Source organism: Macrobrachium nipponense, chromosome 15 (genome assembly GCF_015104395.2).
Source record: "Macrobrachium nipponense isolate FS-2020 chromosome 15, ASM1510439v2, whole genome shotgun sequence".
NCBI lineage: Eukaryota > Metazoa > Arthropoda > Malacostraca > Decapoda > Palaemonidae > Macrobrachium > Macrobrachium nipponense.
Window position 1 is genome coordinate 16944466 of NC_087208.1, and position 17899 is coordinate 16962364.

At 36.8% G+C, this 17899-nt stretch overlaps 1 protein-coding gene across 4 annotated transcripts in view; it reads left to right on the forward strand.

Moving 5' to 3' along the window:
* The window catches only part of LOC135227006 (lamin Dm0-like), a 57016-nt gene extending 40487 nt beyond the window's left edge, over window positions 1-16529 (forward strand). Inside the window, exons 9-11 of one of the 4 annotated variants that reach the window (XM_064266757.1) lie at window positions 10139-10225; window positions 13988-14075; window positions 14329-16529. In XM_064266757.1, coding sequence (XP_064122827.1) covers window positions 10139-10225; window positions 13988-14032 — 132 coding nt within the window. In that variant the 3' untranslated portion in view covers window positions 14033-14075; window positions 14329-16529. The remainder of the gene's footprint in view (window positions 1-10138; window positions 10226-13987; window positions 14076-14328) is intronic. The other 3 variants (XM_064266756.1, XM_064266759.1, XM_064266758.1) reach the window with 3 other exon arrangements.
* The last annotated feature ends 1370 nt before the right edge of the window (window positions 16530-17899 follow it).

A 17899-nucleotide genomic window follows, 5' to 3' on the forward strand; every position in this document is an offset into this window, starting at 1 on the left:
TCCTGGAATTCCTGAAGTGCCAGAAACGCTGCTTTTAACTCCAACACGTTTATATGGAGTTCTCTGTCCTCACAACTCCATTTTGCTGAAATCATCAGCTCCTCCATCTGGGCTCCCCAACCTTCGAGCGACGTGTCTGAGAACAGCAAGAGGTCCAGAGAGGGTTGCTGAAGAGGAACTCCCACTGTCAGATTGTTGTCCTGCACCCACCACAGTAGGTCTTTCCTCACCTCTGTCGACAAGGAAATTTGCTCGTATGGGTGATCTAGATCGAAGGTGTAGCCTCCCTTGTACCAGCTTCTCCAAGGAATATAGAATTCCCAGTACTACTTGCCACTGTTTTGCTGGCTGTATTTGTTTTTCCAGAAAGGCATTCACCACTTGTTAGCATTTCTCTACCCTTTGGCTTCTATTGTGTCTATAATCATACCCAGATACAGCAGCCTTTGACTTGGATCCAACTTCGACTTCTGATTTATCACAATACCTAGGCTGTGACAAAACTGCAGAAGGGTCACCCTGTCCCGAAGTAATTTTTCTCTGGAGTGTGCTATCACCAGCCAGTTTCGTCTAGGTATCTTATTAGCCTGATCCCCTGAGCATGCGCCCATGTCAACACGAGAGTGAATACTCTTGTGAAAACTTGCAGAGACGTTGTCAACCCCAACCACAGGAGACTGAATTGGAAAACTTTCTCTGCAAGACTTAAGCGGAGAAATTTCCTGGAAGACTGATGGACTGGGATCTGAAAGTGTGCGTCCTTCAAGTCTATTGTCAGCATAAAGTCCTTGACCCTGACTGCTTGTAGAACCGTCTTTGGGATCTCCATCCTGAATCTGGTTTTTCTTATAAACAGATTCAATGTTGACAGATCTATTACTGTCCTCCAATCCCTGTTGGCTTTGGGGACAAGGAAAATGCGGGCGTAAAACCCTTTTGACAAATTGATACTTGTTCCACAGCCCCTTTTTCCATTGTCTTCTTCACTTCCTCTTGCAGAATAAAAGCCTTCTGAGGTTCCTGAGCATAAGCGAGATGCGTTAATGTTTGTTCTTTCAGGGGTGGGGTTACTTCGAACGGAATCAAATAACCGACCCTGAGAACATCCACCACCCACTGCTCTGCTCCAAGTTCCTGCCACACCTTCCAGTGATTCGCCAGGCAACCCCCCACTGGTGCGGCTGAGTGATGAGAGGCGCCTATCCTATCGTCTTGAACCTCTCCTCCTTCCCCTAATACCCCTTCCTCTGTCGTTTCTATTGTGAAAGGGCTGATGAGCTGACTTTGGGGAAGAGGGTCTTGTTGCTCTATTAGAGATGTTATGTCTCACTGGCTTCTGGCGAGGTATTTGCTGATGCCTTACCTCAATAGGATTAACTTGACTTCCAGATGTTTTCCTAACTGCCTGCTGTACTAATCTGTCATTAGTGTCCATCCTTCTTCTATCTATAGCCTCCTCCAGTATGCCCTCTGGCAACAACAATTGAGACTCTAGGATATCCCCATTCTTCATTGCTAGCATGGAACCCAAAACAACAGTGCAGCTCAATCTAGCCAAAGCTGCATCTCTCCTCATCAACAGGATATTTGCCCAAATTTGTCAAGTATGCAATTGCTTTGGAACCTGATTGTAGCAATCTGATAAACATTGACTCATCCACTACTTTTCTTGTTACTTCTGAGGATGCAATTTTTGCCACTTGTAGACCAAAGGTCTAACCAAGAAGCAGTCTGAAAGACAGAAGCTGTTGCTTCCAAAGTAGCAGCTTCCTGACAAGTCATCAAAGGGCATTCCATCTTAACTTGATCCAAGGTTAATCCAGGTCTTAACCTTTCCACATCTAGCTTAATTTGTCTAGATAGCAAAGGAACCATTGGTGTCGTATAATATTTCCTGTTTCATCATTGGGGGGGGAAATAAACTTGAACGATCTATTTGATCTTTAAGAATTATCCCTTCCAGCAATCCGTGCATTTACATGTAAAACTGACTCTGCAGGACTTGAGCAAGGTAATTCATACGACACCTTCATATCCTTCTTCAGTCCAAACACCATGTCAATCCCCAGCGGAAGCATACTGGCAGGTGTCTCCGTGCTCCCCGAAAGTTTATTGAATTGACAAATCAAATCAATCACCTCCGCATATGAAGCCAGAAACTCCTGATTTTCTCCTTCCTCTGGTTTTAACATATTGTGTTCAGCCACATTAGAGGCTAGCTCACTCCTATCCGCTGACATACGTCCGGGTGCGTCATGGCCATCCGACCCTACGCCCGCGGCATCTTTGATCTCTGTTGGCCGCCGACGGCTCAATCTTGAATAGTCAGTAGGAGAACGAGACAGCCTAACTCCTTCTCTGCTTGCAGATCTAGAGCAAGAACCTTGCCTTTATCTCCAAGATGAAGGCTCTTGAAACCGAGCTAATTTCCTCTCTATCTCTATTAATATCGTCTCCAATGACTGTCGGGGAATTCGGCCTTGATCTCTCATCGAGACGAACAACGCCTTCCACCAGCGTATCAGAAGAGGTTACCAACTCTTTATTATTCAACCTTTTATTGGGAGCTGTCTCATCCTTTCTCGTATCTTAAAAGGTCTTACAGGTAACACTGGTATCTTCTTTATTCCTTGTTGAACTCTTCCCACTCATCATTGATTTTACCAATGGCACTGTAGTCTTTCTTAGACTCTTTGTCGTCTCTTCTGGCATCTCTGCGGCGGCTGCTATCCCAGCGACCGTTGATGCTTTTGCTCGTTCGGACGCCTGTAAACGACTTCGTCCGTTAGCGTTAAGCTTACCAGCCACTGTCTTCTTCACTTTGTTGCTGACTGGGGTGTGACAGTCGTGGCTCGAAGATAATGAAGAATTCACTCTTCTCTTGGCCTGAGGATCAGTCAGGAAGTCCCGTATCCTCCAACGCTTGACTGGTACACGCAGTGACGTGATCGATCTTTGCAATGACACTGAACTAGAGGAAAATGAATAAGGTGAATCTTGTGAATATACTAATTGATGCATTAGGAAAAAGAATGCCAAAAGCATGCAAACTGTGTAAGGTTTGGTATAGCATAGTCAATCCACAAAACCTAATCAGAAAATGTGCTGCATGCAAACATTCCGACCATCCACAGTGTGCTGAGGTAATACAAGATTTGAGAAAAGATACAAGAATTTTTTGTTCAACATGTCTATCATGGATAGACAATGTTATTAAATCAAGATTGAATGTACAAATAGTTGAGGATGAAGAAGAAGAGGAAGAGGAAGAAGAAGAAGAAAAAGAAGAAGAGGAAAACGGAAGAAAAGTAAACAAAAATGAAATGACAGAAAAAAATAAGGAAAACAAAGAACAAGATAAAAGTATGGATGCAGAGATACTCATTGATACTACATATGAGGCAATAAGCAGCATACCTACGAAGAAATAAATTACGATATGACAACAGAAAAGCAAATCCCGAAGAGGCTCTACCCAGATCTATACAATGACGGGAAAGAGGAAAAAATAGACAAGAAAGACAAAATCTGCAACCTTTTGAAAAGAGGGAATTGCAGAATTTGGAAAGAAGATGTTTACTACAAACATCCTAAGATATGTCAAAACTATGAAATATATGGTAAATGTGCATACTTAGATGGATATGGTGGGTGATTGCAGAGATCTGCATCCAAAAATATGTAAAAAACCTAAAAGAAGGAAAAGGATGTAAGTTCGACAAAAAATGCAAATATATGCACCCTGTAGCCATGAATCATAATCAAATAAATAACCAACCAAGTAATAAAATCCAAAATAAGAAAGAAACAAATAAAGAGAGAAATCAAGAATATCAGGTAAAAGAGAAAAGCAAACCACCAATGAGATATGCAGAGGTGTCAGCAAAAATTTTAAAGCATCAGCTCCGAAATTCTACTCAAGAGATAATAACTGTATTTATTATGCAAGAGGATATTGCAGAAACGGAGAAAATTGCAGATTCAGACACAAAATTAATAATTATGATGAAGGAAGATCAAATATTATGGAAAAGTTGGATTTTTTTTAATGTCAGAATTTCTGGAAATGAAAAAAGACAACATACCAGAACAGGAAAGAGACATGGGAAAATCCGTATTACTATCAGTATTAAATGAAAGGAGAAAACACGCAAACCATCATAGTGATGAATGCGCAGGGTTTAGTTACGAGTAACTCAAAAGAAAAATAGAGTACTTAGAAGAACTAACCCAAAATGAAAGAAAATAGATATAATGAATATAAGTGAAACCTGGTATTCCCAAGAGACTGGGAATGATGATCAAATAAAAGGGTTCCAAACTTATAGATCAGATATAAAAAATAGGAATCAAGGGGGAACCGCAATATATGGGAAAGACAAAAAACAAGGAAAAAATATATGAGAAATATAGTACTCAGAATGTGAACTAATAGCGGTAGGAATTTGAATCTGAAAAATTGATGAACATAGTAATATATAGACCTCCTAATACTAAAGAGTTTGACTTAATAATTGAAAAATTGGATGATATATGTAGAAATCACAAGGACTGGACTATTCTCCTATCTGGTGACTTCAACTTTCCTTTCGTAGAATGGAAAGAACGAATAGGAGATTGTGGTTGTACTTATACATATAAAAAAGAGAGTAATAGTAGTGCAGAAGATAAGAGGCAATTTGAAAAGCTATTAGCTATGCTACTAGAATACAACATTCAACAAATAAATCACCTGCCAACAAGAAAGGAAAATACTTTAGGAAAGACCCTAGTTATTTGTGAACGAGATGAATTTGTTAAAGAAATAATAGTTTATAATGCGAGTATTTCAGACCATAATGTCATAGAATTAACAGTTCATTCCAAAGCAAGTGAAAATAGAGATAAGCAAGAAATGAAAAAGTGGGAAGGATATGGAAAATACAACTTCAAAAGTAAAAATATAAAATGGTCAGAAATTAATGAAGAATTAAACAAAGATTGGGATAACATTTTCGTAAGTGATGACATAAGGGTAAATACGGAGATATTATATAAAATATTGGAGATAATAGTGGAAAAATATATACCGAAGAAGAAAAGTAAACATCATTCATGCATACCAAGAGACAGAAGGATCTTGTTCCAGAAAATCAGAAAGTGGAAAAAAGGTCTTGCAAAAGAAAAAAATGCATGGAAAGTTATAGAACTAAAAAGTAAGATAGAAAATGCAGAACAAAAGATTATACAATCAAAAGAAAATGAAAAACGGGACTTGGAAGAAAAAACCCTATTAAATATCAAGCAAAACCCCAAACTATTATACTCATATGCGAAGAAGATGAATAAAAGAAGAATAGAAATAGGCCCTCTGAGAATTGAAGGGAGATTAACGAATGAAAAAAAGGAAATTTGCAACATACTGGCAGAACGATATAAGAGAGAATTCACCCCTAGAATAGATAATGAAGATAATGATATAGAAGTAAGGGATGAAAATAGTGAATATTTAGCTGACATAGATATTAATGAAGCTGATATTGTGCAGGCTATTAATGAAATTAAAAATGGAGCTGCTGCAGGGCCTGATGGAATTCCTGCTATTTTGTTAAAGAAAGTAGTTCATTCTATCGCAAAGCCACTTGCAATATTATTAAGACAAAGTGTAGATACAGGCAAGATATATGATGAGCACAAATTAGCATATATTACCCCTACTTTCAAAAGTGGATCAAGACTAGAGGCAAGTAATTATAGGCCTGTGAGTCTAACATCACATATTATGAAAGTGTATGAAAGGGTAATGAAGAAAAAATATTATGAAACATTTAATAAAAAATAATTTGTTTAATAAAGGACAACATGGTTTCGTACCCGGAAAAAAAGTACACAAACCCAACTGTTAGTCCACCGTGAAAACATATTCAAAAATATGAAAAGCGGAAATGAAACAGATGTGGTTTATTTAGACTTTGCAAAAGCTTTTGATAAAGTAGACCATAATATATTGGCGAAGAAAATTAGAAAACACAATATCGTGGATAAAGTAGGAAGATGGTTAAAAGAATTTTTACACAACAGAAAACAGATAGTTATTGCAAACGACGAGAAATCGGATGAAGCCAAGGTAATATCCGGTGTGCCGCAAGGTACGGTGTTAGCTGCAATACTGTTTGTTATTATGATTGAAGACATAGACAATAATGTTAAGGATTCGGTAGTGAGTAGTTTCGCAGATGACACAAGAATAAGTAGAGAAATTACTTGTGATGAAGATAGGAACGCTCTACAAAGAGACCTTAACAAAGTATATGATTGGGCAGAGGTAAATAGGATGGTATTTAACTCTGATAAATTTGAATCAATAAATATGGAGACAGAGAAAGAAAGCTATATGCATATAAGGGACCTAATATGAGACCATCACAAATAAGGAAGCAGTTAAAGACCTTGGTGTGATGATGATAGGAAACATGTTATGCAATGATCAAATAGCAACTCTGTTGGCAAAATGTAAAGCAAAAATGGGAATGTTGTTACGGCACTTCAAAACAAGCAAAAGCTGAACACATGATTATGCTTTATAAAACATATGTTATTAATTTATTCGTAGTTCACTTGAATATTGCAATATGATATGGTACCCACACTATCAAAAGGATATTGCACAAATAGAGAGTGTACAAAGGTCCTTTACAGCTAGAATAGAAGAAGTTAAGGACCTAGACTACTGGGAAAGACTACATTCTTAAATTATATAGTCTAGAAAGGAGAAGAGAACGCTACATGATAATTCAGGCATGGAAACAGATAGAAGGAATAGCAGAAAATATCATGGAACTAAAAATATCAGAAAGAGCAAGCAGAGGTAGATTAATAGTGCCCAAAACTATACAGGAAAAATAAGGAAAGCACACAGGACATTAATCCACTACGCACCAGCATCGATAATGCAGCGTCTATTCAATGCGTTGCCAGCTCATCTGAGGAATATATCAGGAGTGAGCGTAGATGTGTTTAAGAATGAGCTAGACAAATATCTAAACTGCATCCCAGACCATCCAAGATTGGAAGATGCAAAATATACCGGAAGATGTACTAGCAACTCTCTGGTAGACATTAGAGGTGCCTCACACTGAGGGACCTGGGGTTGGGCAACCCGAACAAGATTGTAAGGTCTGTAAGGTAGGTAAGGAGGAGACAATTCACGTCTTTTCTTTTTGTCATTCTTAACTAATCTTCTCCTCTAGAGCTTGTAATTTCTTCATGACTGTGTGTACCGAGTCAGAAAGCGTATTTAGCTCCGGAGGCAATGAAGTAGATAGAAAAGCAGTAGGCTGTGACCTCATCGCGTCTGCCATGTCATTGTGTGACGCAGGCTGTAACGTCACCACTCTTGTAGGGAGAGACTGAGCAGCTGCTGCTGGCAGCCCTGCGTGTGCTGCAAAACTACTTTGAACGTTCTGCATCGCTGGAAACATCAATGTTGTTGTCGTTGCTGCAGCATTAGCTCCCATTAAGTGCAGGCCAGGGGGATGAGGAACGTTCAATGTTGTTGGGCCCTGGTGGAATCGTGACTCCATATAATGAGACAGCAACCCCTCCAAGGTTGGTACGCCTGGTAGGCCTAACGCCGACCACGTTCCTTCCATTCTCTGTGCATCGGGAGCCGACACCTGGAACAAAGATGGCGATGCTTCCCTTCTCCCTGCCGGGAATGACAGCGTAATTATGCATAAAATTACCCAAAACCCCCTCCTGGCGTTTTCAGTAATGAATCACTAGAAGAAACTGAAGGAGTATGGGAAATGTCAAAAGCAGGCGACGGAACATATGGAGCAGTCTGGTTTATTGCCGATACAAAAGAAGCCGACGACACTTTGTCATCTAAAGATGGCATCGTCTCCTTTCTTTTGTACTGGCCCTTCCCATAGAACTTCATCCACTGTTCCACTGACCAACCACGACAAAACTGAACAAGGATTAGTAGTAGTACATACATTTTCTCTGCACCTACTACACGTTGGATGTGGATCTGTAGACACCGAAGTTAAAAATCTTGAACAAGGAAACCCACTCACTCCAGGGCATTTCCTTTGTCTCTGCTGAGAACCCAAAGAAATTTCTGTTGTGTACACACACCTATCAGATCACACCCACACTGGGAACACCCAGAAAAAGAAAAGTAAAAAGGAAAAAAAAAATGAATAAAATCGGGCAAATGAAAAACCAGCTTTAAAACAGATAGAAAGTTATCACATCCTATCTTAAAGGCGGTAGGAGAGTAACTGTCGGGTCACGGGACACTAAGGGCATTCTGGGTACTACATACCCTGTGACCTGGTATATATGCCAATAGTCCCTGGATCTCACTAGTCTATTTTCAGTTCTACCGGTTTCCAGCTTGGTGCTAGTGTTATCCTAATGTTAAGACCGAAGGTTTGTTTCGTGTATGAACAAATTTATTTTATCATTATAATCTTGTGTTTTGCCATGCCCATGCTTAATAAAATCTGAGCAGAACTGGAAGTGACCTACTCTAGGAATCTAAAACCTTCAAACACACTACACTTAATTTCAGTACTGGCTTGAACTTCCTCCTGAACATAACAGTTATTTTTCAACTTAGATGCATTGTGTTCTTTTTTATAAAAAATTTTTACCCCTGTTTATGGATGAATGGTAAATTGAATAGAGGAGTTACTGGCAATGTGAAATTATAGAGAACCATCATAAAGCTGAAGAAACTGCAAATATTAAGATGATTAATCACGTTTAATGTTATGATAATTAGAGGCTAATTAGTAAATTTTAGGGGCAAATAACTAACATTTTGATGAGTAAAATTTTAATTGATTGTAAATAAAGACGGTATTCACAAATATGGTTTTCATCACTACTATACATAGCCTTAAGGATAGTTCTCAAAATTTAGTTAGTATAGTTAACCATGTTTTCCCATTATTTGTTTTTTCAAATGCAAAATTAAATTTTAGCAGTATATATGTTACATTATCATACAATTTGCTGTATTGTATATTGAATAGCTACAGTTATGGGCACACACAGAATGAGTCTAGTACTTTGGTGTTTGACACACTTTAATATCATTGTTAGAAGTTGTTGGGAACAGGATACTAAATGGGCTTTTTATGAGAGTAAAATGAAAGCTTTGAGTGAAGGTAAAATGGAGGAAGTTGAATGGTTATTGGTTATAGCAGGTGAAATTAAGGAACAAACAATTTTGCATAGTGGTCTTGGGCATCTGTGTACAAAAGGCAGTACAGGCAATCCCTAGTTATCGGTAATCTGGTTTTATGGCGCTTTTCTAGTGCTGAAATGCGCCGATTTCTGGTTATTGGCACCGATAGTAGAGTAATGGTGCCAGTACATACCTAACAGAGGCCCCCATTACCCGGTCTTATGCACCAAAATCCGGTTATTCGGCGATTTTCACTTATCAAGCTGTCAGAACAGAACCCCTGACGATAATTAGGGAGTGCCTGTATAGTATTGGACTAATATAGTTTAAAGTATGTTTCATGAAGTTTTATAATCAATGAATTTGTAGGACTGAAGGCAGTTTTTATTCTTGAGAAAATTATATGCTACAGAGATGTGTTTGAGACATAACATTTGATAATGATATACTACAGAGATGTGTTAGAGACATAACATTTATTGTGTGCAGTATACCATGCTTATAGTCCTCTTGATTTTGTTATTTGGAAGTGGTTGCTACATGTAGAAATTTAGATTATATGTTAATTTAGGGCTGGTTGGTTGTGTGGCTGTAAGTAAAGTAATTGATTAACTGTTACCTCTTTGTAATATTGAGGGTATTTGAAACAGGATTTTGATTAACAATGGCCACCTTCCTTTTTAACATTAGTATGCAAAATTTGGCCCGTCTAACTGGGTGGTTGGTCACATGCCAGAGAAGTTGCCATCACATCTATGGAAAAGTTGCTTGTCCTGAGTTTACTAGTTTCACAGATATGATGTCAAATTTAGAACTCTTACGAAACCTATAATTTAAGATATCTTACTTTATGGGAATTAACTATGTTAAGAATCATATACTACTAAGAATGATTATTAGAGTGTCAGTCAGCAAGGCATCCTGAATTTGGTGAAATAAGGCAAAACATTTTCACAGGAATTGGCAGTTCGAGAGTCCAAGAAAGATAGTGAAAGCTCTTCGTTCACAGTAGAACGACAGTTAGGAGAGCTCTCACAGTCAAAGGTATAGTTATGTTGGTTGTTGCAGCTTGCTTGTGGATGCTTTGCATTTAGCTGTCTTTATGGAGCTCTGGTTTGAGATTCTGCTGCATGATTGCATGACTAGCATTAAAAGACTTGGGAGAAATTTGCTTTATGAAAATATACCAGAGATTTTTTGCCAACTAGATCATTTCATCAAGGCTTTTTGCCGACTGGATAAAACTATTCTTTTGGGCACTGAAATATATTCTGCTGATGTATTGGAAGTTTTAGATGCTTCAATGTAGTTTTGAGGCTGCCCACTTTACCCCCCCCCCCCCCCCCCCCCCCCCCCCAGTTGGAAGGAGATTTTCACTAAATAGTGGTGATTTTTATGCATTGTATTGTCAGTGGTTACTGTTACTATGATCTGATCAGCTTCCATATAGTGTAAAGCTTTTGTTTGCTGCTTATTTTCTTTGCTTTAAATGACTTGCTTATGGTTTTTACATATTGCTTATGTTAGAGTACATTTTCTGTTATGTAAATATTTGTAGTGGAACCATTTTGAGAGTAATAAAGTCATTTATTGTAGGAATAGGACATAGATTTAGGAGATTTGTTTGATAGGTAGGTGGGTTAGGTAGTATTAAATTATTTGAGTAGTAGAAGTAACAATTAGAAAAAATTTTTTGTTACAATAACCTTTGTTCTTTTTTAGCAGCTAAATGATCAAGTTATGTAGAGTATTAGGAATATCTATAAATCTACTATTTCGTATTAGAATATATAGGTAAGGTAAATTCTTAGGTTTTCATCACAAATATTCTTTATACACAGTACTCTCATTACATTTTTATGGGTTAATAAGTAATTTTACCTGTTGAGTTCAAACTACCTTAAATATGTGACCCAAACTTATTTTTCTTAAGTATGGTTTAGTAATGATCACAAGAAAGTTAATAGTGGAACAAAAAGAGCTTAAAGGGACTGTCAAAGGTAAAACACAAAAAGCATTGCTATTTCTGCCAAAGGATTATTCATTACTAAAGTGTACCACACAAGGCACATGTAGATGACTTTAAACGTCTGATTTGAGATTTTTTCCTTCTATTAATGCAGATAGAGAACTGATTTCTCATGAAATTTAGGTATAAAAATAATTTCAGAATCTGTCTTCAAGCATTGTAGACAGGGGGATGATTTCTTTTATTTTACTGCAAATAACAACATGTTTTTGTTGAAGTAAATGGTCAGAATTTGCTGTATGTTGTCTGAGTAAGAGTAGGATTATTATTATTATTTTTATTTTTTTTTTTTTTCCGTAAAATTTTAGATTGTTTTTTATAAGGTTTACATCTGATTGGGCACCATACATGTTCACCTTTTTTTTTTCTATTATAGTTTTTAGCTCTTGAATGGTTTTATTTCATAATTTACCTGTAAGGCTCATTGGTACTAGTTAGTGCTCTTTTATAAATTGGAAAGTTTCTAGGTTTTAGTAAATTATTGAAAAAGTAGGGTAATCATTACATTTGAATTTCACAATAATTTTGTGTCCGAGTTGCAAGTACATACATGACCATATGTTATAATGAAGAGAAGAAATTGGAGCAAAAACAATGGTAAGTGAATCATTAAAAATGTATAATTTTGATATGCAATGATAACCACTTGTTTACATTTCCATTATTTTAAATTTAATTTAGCATTAAAATCCTTATTTATAATGGATATTTATTAATTTTAAAGTTAACTGTTGGATAGCTATAAATATTGGGCTCAGTTTTTGCATTAGATGTTTTTAGTTTATCATAAGTTTAACATTATTATTTTATATGTTTAATTTCATACTTGTTAGTGAACCGATCCTGTATCCCAAACAAGGAAGCCCTCTACCATATTAACGACTTACTTTGTGTTGTCAGATGTATCTGTCTCATTTTTGAAGTCTTGAATTTGTATGCATGGGTAGTGTTGCTTCAAACTGATTCTGTGGCATTTAGTGTTGTGCTACCTAACAGGAATTGTGGTAACTAGTTTTAGTAGTTAGAAATTACCCTTTCAGATTTAATTTAGTACATTGTTTGTGTGCTAAATTCTTTTTTTCATCTTCAAGCATGTAAGCTTTTGAATAGTTGTATTGAATATTTCTCTCTCTCTCTCTCTCTCTCTCTCTCTCTCTCTCTCTCTCTCTCTCTCTCTCTCTCTCTCTCTCTCTCTCTCCAAGCATGTAAGCTTTTGAATAGTTAAATTGAATATCTCTCTCTCTCTCTCTCTCTCTCTCTCTCTCTCTCTCTCTCTCCTCATGAAAAAAGTAAGAAAAGTATTAAGGCATAAAGGAAGGTATTTCAATATAATTATTAGTTGCTGGAAAAATACTGAGAATTAAAAGTTAAATAGAAACTTCACATACATTAAGCCATCCAAGGGATAATCTATAGTGAACCATAGAAAGGTCTTTACTGTATGGAAATTTTCTGTAGTATTTTGAAGAAGTTTGAACTACACTGCTTAACATCAAGAGCTGTAGGCTAGACTTACTGTGGTAGATCAATAACCTTTGTGCATTGACAAATTAAATTTAGAATAAATTTAGCATCATGTTTTGTTCTCTGTTGGAAAATAGTAGATAGTAATAACTAACTTGATTGTTCATCAACACAATATCATGCAGTTTCTCTCTCTCGTTCTCTCCCCTGGCTCTTCTCTCTTCTCTCTCTCTCTCTCTCTCTCCCCTGCTTTTGGAATGAAATGCTTGAAAATTCTCTTCCTAGTAGTCTTTCCCAGTCTTTCTTATCTAGCATTGTATAATGTTTATTGAAGTAAACTTTTCAAACGTTAGTTGTATTTTTTTCAAGATGTTCTTGTGGTTTTTATTCTGTCTTAGAATTTTTTCCCCCTCTGTTGTGGAACGAGTTATCTCAAATTCCACTCTTAAGCTGGTGTGTGACCTAAATATTTTAGGGTTATTGTGGTGGCCAGACTGTTTTGGCACACCACTCCAGAACTTTTAACTTTTCTTTGTTTGTATACATACTTGCATACCAGTATGCAATAGACTCCATCTTTGTTTTGAGATTGATTTTCTTTACCTTGAGCTTTTATAATTTACTGTATTCAGAAGAAGAAATGCAATTTGTATTAAATTTCATGCAGATTTAATTAAAGTACAATGGTAAACATTGCCTTGAACTTAATTAAATTAGGGTAAAATTACATTATAGTGAATACATAAATTATAATGTAACAGTCAATTTCATCAGTTGCTTATAAGAATTTTACTGTTGGCATGTGAATTGTTACATAAGTTGTGAGTCTTCTGTGAAACCTATAATTTAAAATCTAGAATACTCAGTATGTAGGAATATTAGTTTTCCCAATTTATTGTCTTTGAGTAGGGTTTTTCATTTGACTAAGCTTGCTTACCTGACATTTGAAAACGTGTGTTTGGGAGGCCATTTTTCTTGTTATCTTAACTTAGTGTCAGCCTTAAGCAATCTTTGAAGGCCATTGTAATTATTTTATCAGCCAGCTCTTTAACAGATTAACTTTAAATTTTGGTGATATAATAGAGTGGAATATGAGATCTTTGAATTGCTGTCAAGTAGACTTGATTACTGTAATTTCCTTTACACTGAGAGCAGCTGTCAGGGATAAGCCCATTGTACACTAGTAGATTTTAATGGATTTCTAATAAAGTGCTTGAGTGTCTTTGTTTGGGCTCCCATTTATTGTGGGAACAGATCAGGTCAGTTCACGTCACAGTGTCCCCGATGACCTCATTTTTCTTTCCCCTCGGCAGGAAGAGGAGGTATCGCGACTATACACTGGTTGCATCCTCGCTTAAAGCACCTACCTACCTACCACGTATATGAGCTCCTCCTGAATTCGTAAGTAATGAGAGGAAGTTGCTCCCAAGTCTGAGCTTGCGCTAGCTTCATGCCAAGTCATCAATCCAATTTATTCTAACCATTTTAGAAAAAATTAGAATTTTTTTTACATCATTAAAACTTGGGTTTGAATAACTGACAGCTGCTTTTAGGTTCATGTAAAATGGCAGGTGATGAGTCAGCTGTTCAAAGGAGAACAATATACTGTATGCTGTTGGATTTGTTAATTTTTTTTTTCTTTCTTTCTTTTCAGAGAATAACAGAAGGAACGTCCCAGCAAGAGAAGTGCAGTGTTATGTGAGAGAAGTGACATCATGTTGGTTCATTTCTACTTTATAGTATTAGTTGATCCCCCTCCAATGCTACGTACAAAGACCACCATCCCGCAGAGCTGCACTTGGTTTATTGAAACAGCTATGATATGGGGGTAAACTAGCTGATCTGCTATTAAGAATATTGGTTAAGTGGTTGGCATGGAAGATTTCATGGAACTCTGAAATGTGAGGAATGTAAGAGTGTACTTTAGTAACTACCAACAGAGTATACTAAGTAGTGATCAAAATACATTTGAAGTGTTGAATGTTGGCTGTAAGAATTGAAATGTATGGGGAGGTGACTGAAATGTGTTGTATCAGTTTGCTATGGATTGAATGTTGTCATTGCCAGTTTTTATATAGCAGTTACTTAAGATAATGTCTGTCTCTAATGGGATGGGGGTCAGAGAAAGTGCTTAAATATCTGTATGTTGAATTTGTCGTAAATGAGATCTCAGATTCTCGTTTGTAATGAGTGAAGTGCTTTTGTGTAGAAAAGACTGCTTGAGGAGGTTTCAAAGTGAAGTTTTGATCCATGGCATGCATATGGTATTTTCAGTTAAGTATGTATGTTAGGGGATCTTGGAATGAGACTGTGAAATGTTTTTGAAGGTTTGAGCTACAGAGGCGTACCTGGTAACCGGGAGCTTTTTTTATGTGCATATTTGGTTTATACCAAATTTTTCTAAATTTCTGATTAAAAAATTTTAGCTTATTGTGGTTGGTGATTATTATAAAAAATAATCTTGGTGGTTTGTCTGACGAGGTCAATCTTTTTTTTTTATTTTTGCTTTTGATGCTTTTTTTTTATATATATATATATCAGAAAGAACAAAAAAATTAACACTTGCCAGCTTTACTAAATCATAAACAAGAGGGTATTAGAATTGTGTGCAATTCAGGTCCCAGACATGAGAACTTTAGTTTGAAAGGTCCTTTCAAGGTTGTATGTTTGTCTCGGCAATCCAAAAGGGGCATAGCTGGATGCTCCTTTTTTTCCTCAACCTTGTTCCAGAAGAATTCAAACTAGGGTGATTACATTAGTGTTTACATTGGTGGAAGTAAGTTCTTGTGAAACTTGTGCCAATAGAGATATGAAGTCATAATAGTCTGTGCTATTCTCTACACATTCACTGCCATTATTTTTCCTATGTATGTAATGATAGCTTGAATAGTTTAAAGATATATAAATGCAGATCGGGCTTTATTTTCAAATGTGGAAATTTGTTTTATCAGACGTTTAAATAATTCATTATTTTAAAGTTTTTATATTTTACATAATTGGTTGGTTGTGGTTCAGATATATCAAACTTTATGTATAGACTTTATTTATATCAAAATCATTTTTCTCTGAAGAAGCACTGTTGTGTATTGTTACTTGTGAATTTTATTTTAAAAAGTTTTGTGAATTTTACTTTAAAAAAGTTTTGTTAGTTGCCCTAAATATGAAGTGCAATGATATATCTGAAACTGATCATGTCTTTATTAACATGAATAAGTTGTAATGTGGTTCAGAGAGGTACAATGCATTCCAGTAATTGCTGCCCTCAGCTTGGATCCCATAGCATAACCAAATTCTTTGGTGTTCATCCAAATTATATGTTGACTTTCATGATTACCTTTTGATTATTCTGAGATGAAGTGCGAATAAAGATATGGAACTATTTTGGGACTTAGGCCAGAGTTACCACCACAGCCAACCACTTATGGCTTTTATTTGATCAAAATTATGTAACAAAACTCAAAAAAGCTATTTTGTCATCAAAGGAAACCAAATAACTTGTTGAAGGTCAAGACACTTGATTGTTCTGCTTTCCATGACTTCCCCTTATCTCCATTAACACTTGCCATGGAAGTGGAACTCAAAAAGAAATAGTATTCATTTTTATATCCTTAGTTAATTGTTTTTCAATAATCACTTTTGTGAGTTTTGTTTGGATTTGATTAAGTTCAGTGTTTATGGTGAAGTGACAGATATGGGAAGTTTTGATCTTCAATTGATTGATATCCAGCTGATCTGGCTTTGTAGCGTCCAAAATGGTTCTAGTAGCGTGCCTTTAATTGGAAGTTCTAAGACTAAAAATATCCTGATGTTAAATTGTATAAGTATGGATATACTTTATTAAAGTTGATAGATTCTTGTTGCATCTCATTAACCTATAACCCTCACAATCTGGTGGATAAATCTTCCGGCACCATCTGGAAACCGGTTAGAAACAATCAAAGATTGTATGTGCAAGGCATCTGTGGCATCTGAATCCCACGTGTAGCTGAGGTGGAAGCAAGTCGAGAGAGAGTACTTAAATCCAGTGTTACGTCGGTCTTTCTTCCAACCCATGATGAAAATGAAACGTAAGATTGGCGGCTAGAGGTGGTCAATGAATGTTAGGACCTCATGTTTGTTAGCTATGAAAAATACAAATTGATAAAAAATTTGGAATTTGTTCATACATGGAACAAACCTTTGGTCCTGACAATAGGATAAATTCATACTTGGAGGGAGGTATTCCGAGATTCCTGAACTGTTTGGAGGTTCGACTTGCCCAGTCATTCTTGAAAATTAGTTTGCTAAAGTACTAAAGAAAGAAGCCTTTGAGATGTTAGATATTTGGATATCTAACTCTCAGTCCACTGGTTTCAAATATAATGAAAGATTACCAGATTCATTGCATTCATGGAAGTCTAAAAGAACTATGTTCAGGCAAGAAATGGGTTTGCCACCACTCTTCACTCCCCTTGCTGTTCTAGGACACCTTTCTTGACGTGGCTTGTGTTAACATGAAGTCTATGACACCTGACCTCTTACCAAGGAAGCTTAGGTCAGAAGGAAAACTGCTCAAAGTCAGTTAACTGGGAGATGATTGACGCATGTACTCGAAGGAGGTTGAGATAGAATTCTCGCTATACCAGAGTAAGGTTCTAAGTAGGAAGTCCGAGTTTCCCAGGTGAACAAACCTGCCCCAAGCTTTGAACCACCAAGGATTCTGAGGGTGAAGAGAGCGCTGCATCCTCCAACAGAAGGAACCTGTTTTGAAAAACATTCAGAAGACCTTGTCTGCTGAACAGGAGGAACTTTTGAGTGGAGAGAAACCCTGTAGATGTCACTAATCACAGCAGCAGATAGTTCACCTTGTATATAGCTGATGACGATTCTCTGAAGTAAAAGCCTTGCATCAGTGTCGCTGTTTTGCAGGAGAGAGATACTGGATCGACTCCATACATGAAGAGAGAAAGATCCTAGTGATTGGCAGCATCTCCACAAGAAACTGGCAAAGAAGGTTTTGCTTGGGAGGACTCTTCTCAGCTTGGGGTTAAGGAGCTACTAGGTTTAACCTAAGACTTTGGAGTTTAAATCACCCCTCTGAATTGTTCCTGTACCACCTTGAGCCTCCTCTGAAAGTTGGGTTGCTTATCTTGAAGAGCTCTTGGCTTTGGGGTCATGGAGTGTACAGGACAACTAAATCCACATCAGAGAGTTGGAGAGAATTCCTAAAAGGCAGAATGAAGTCC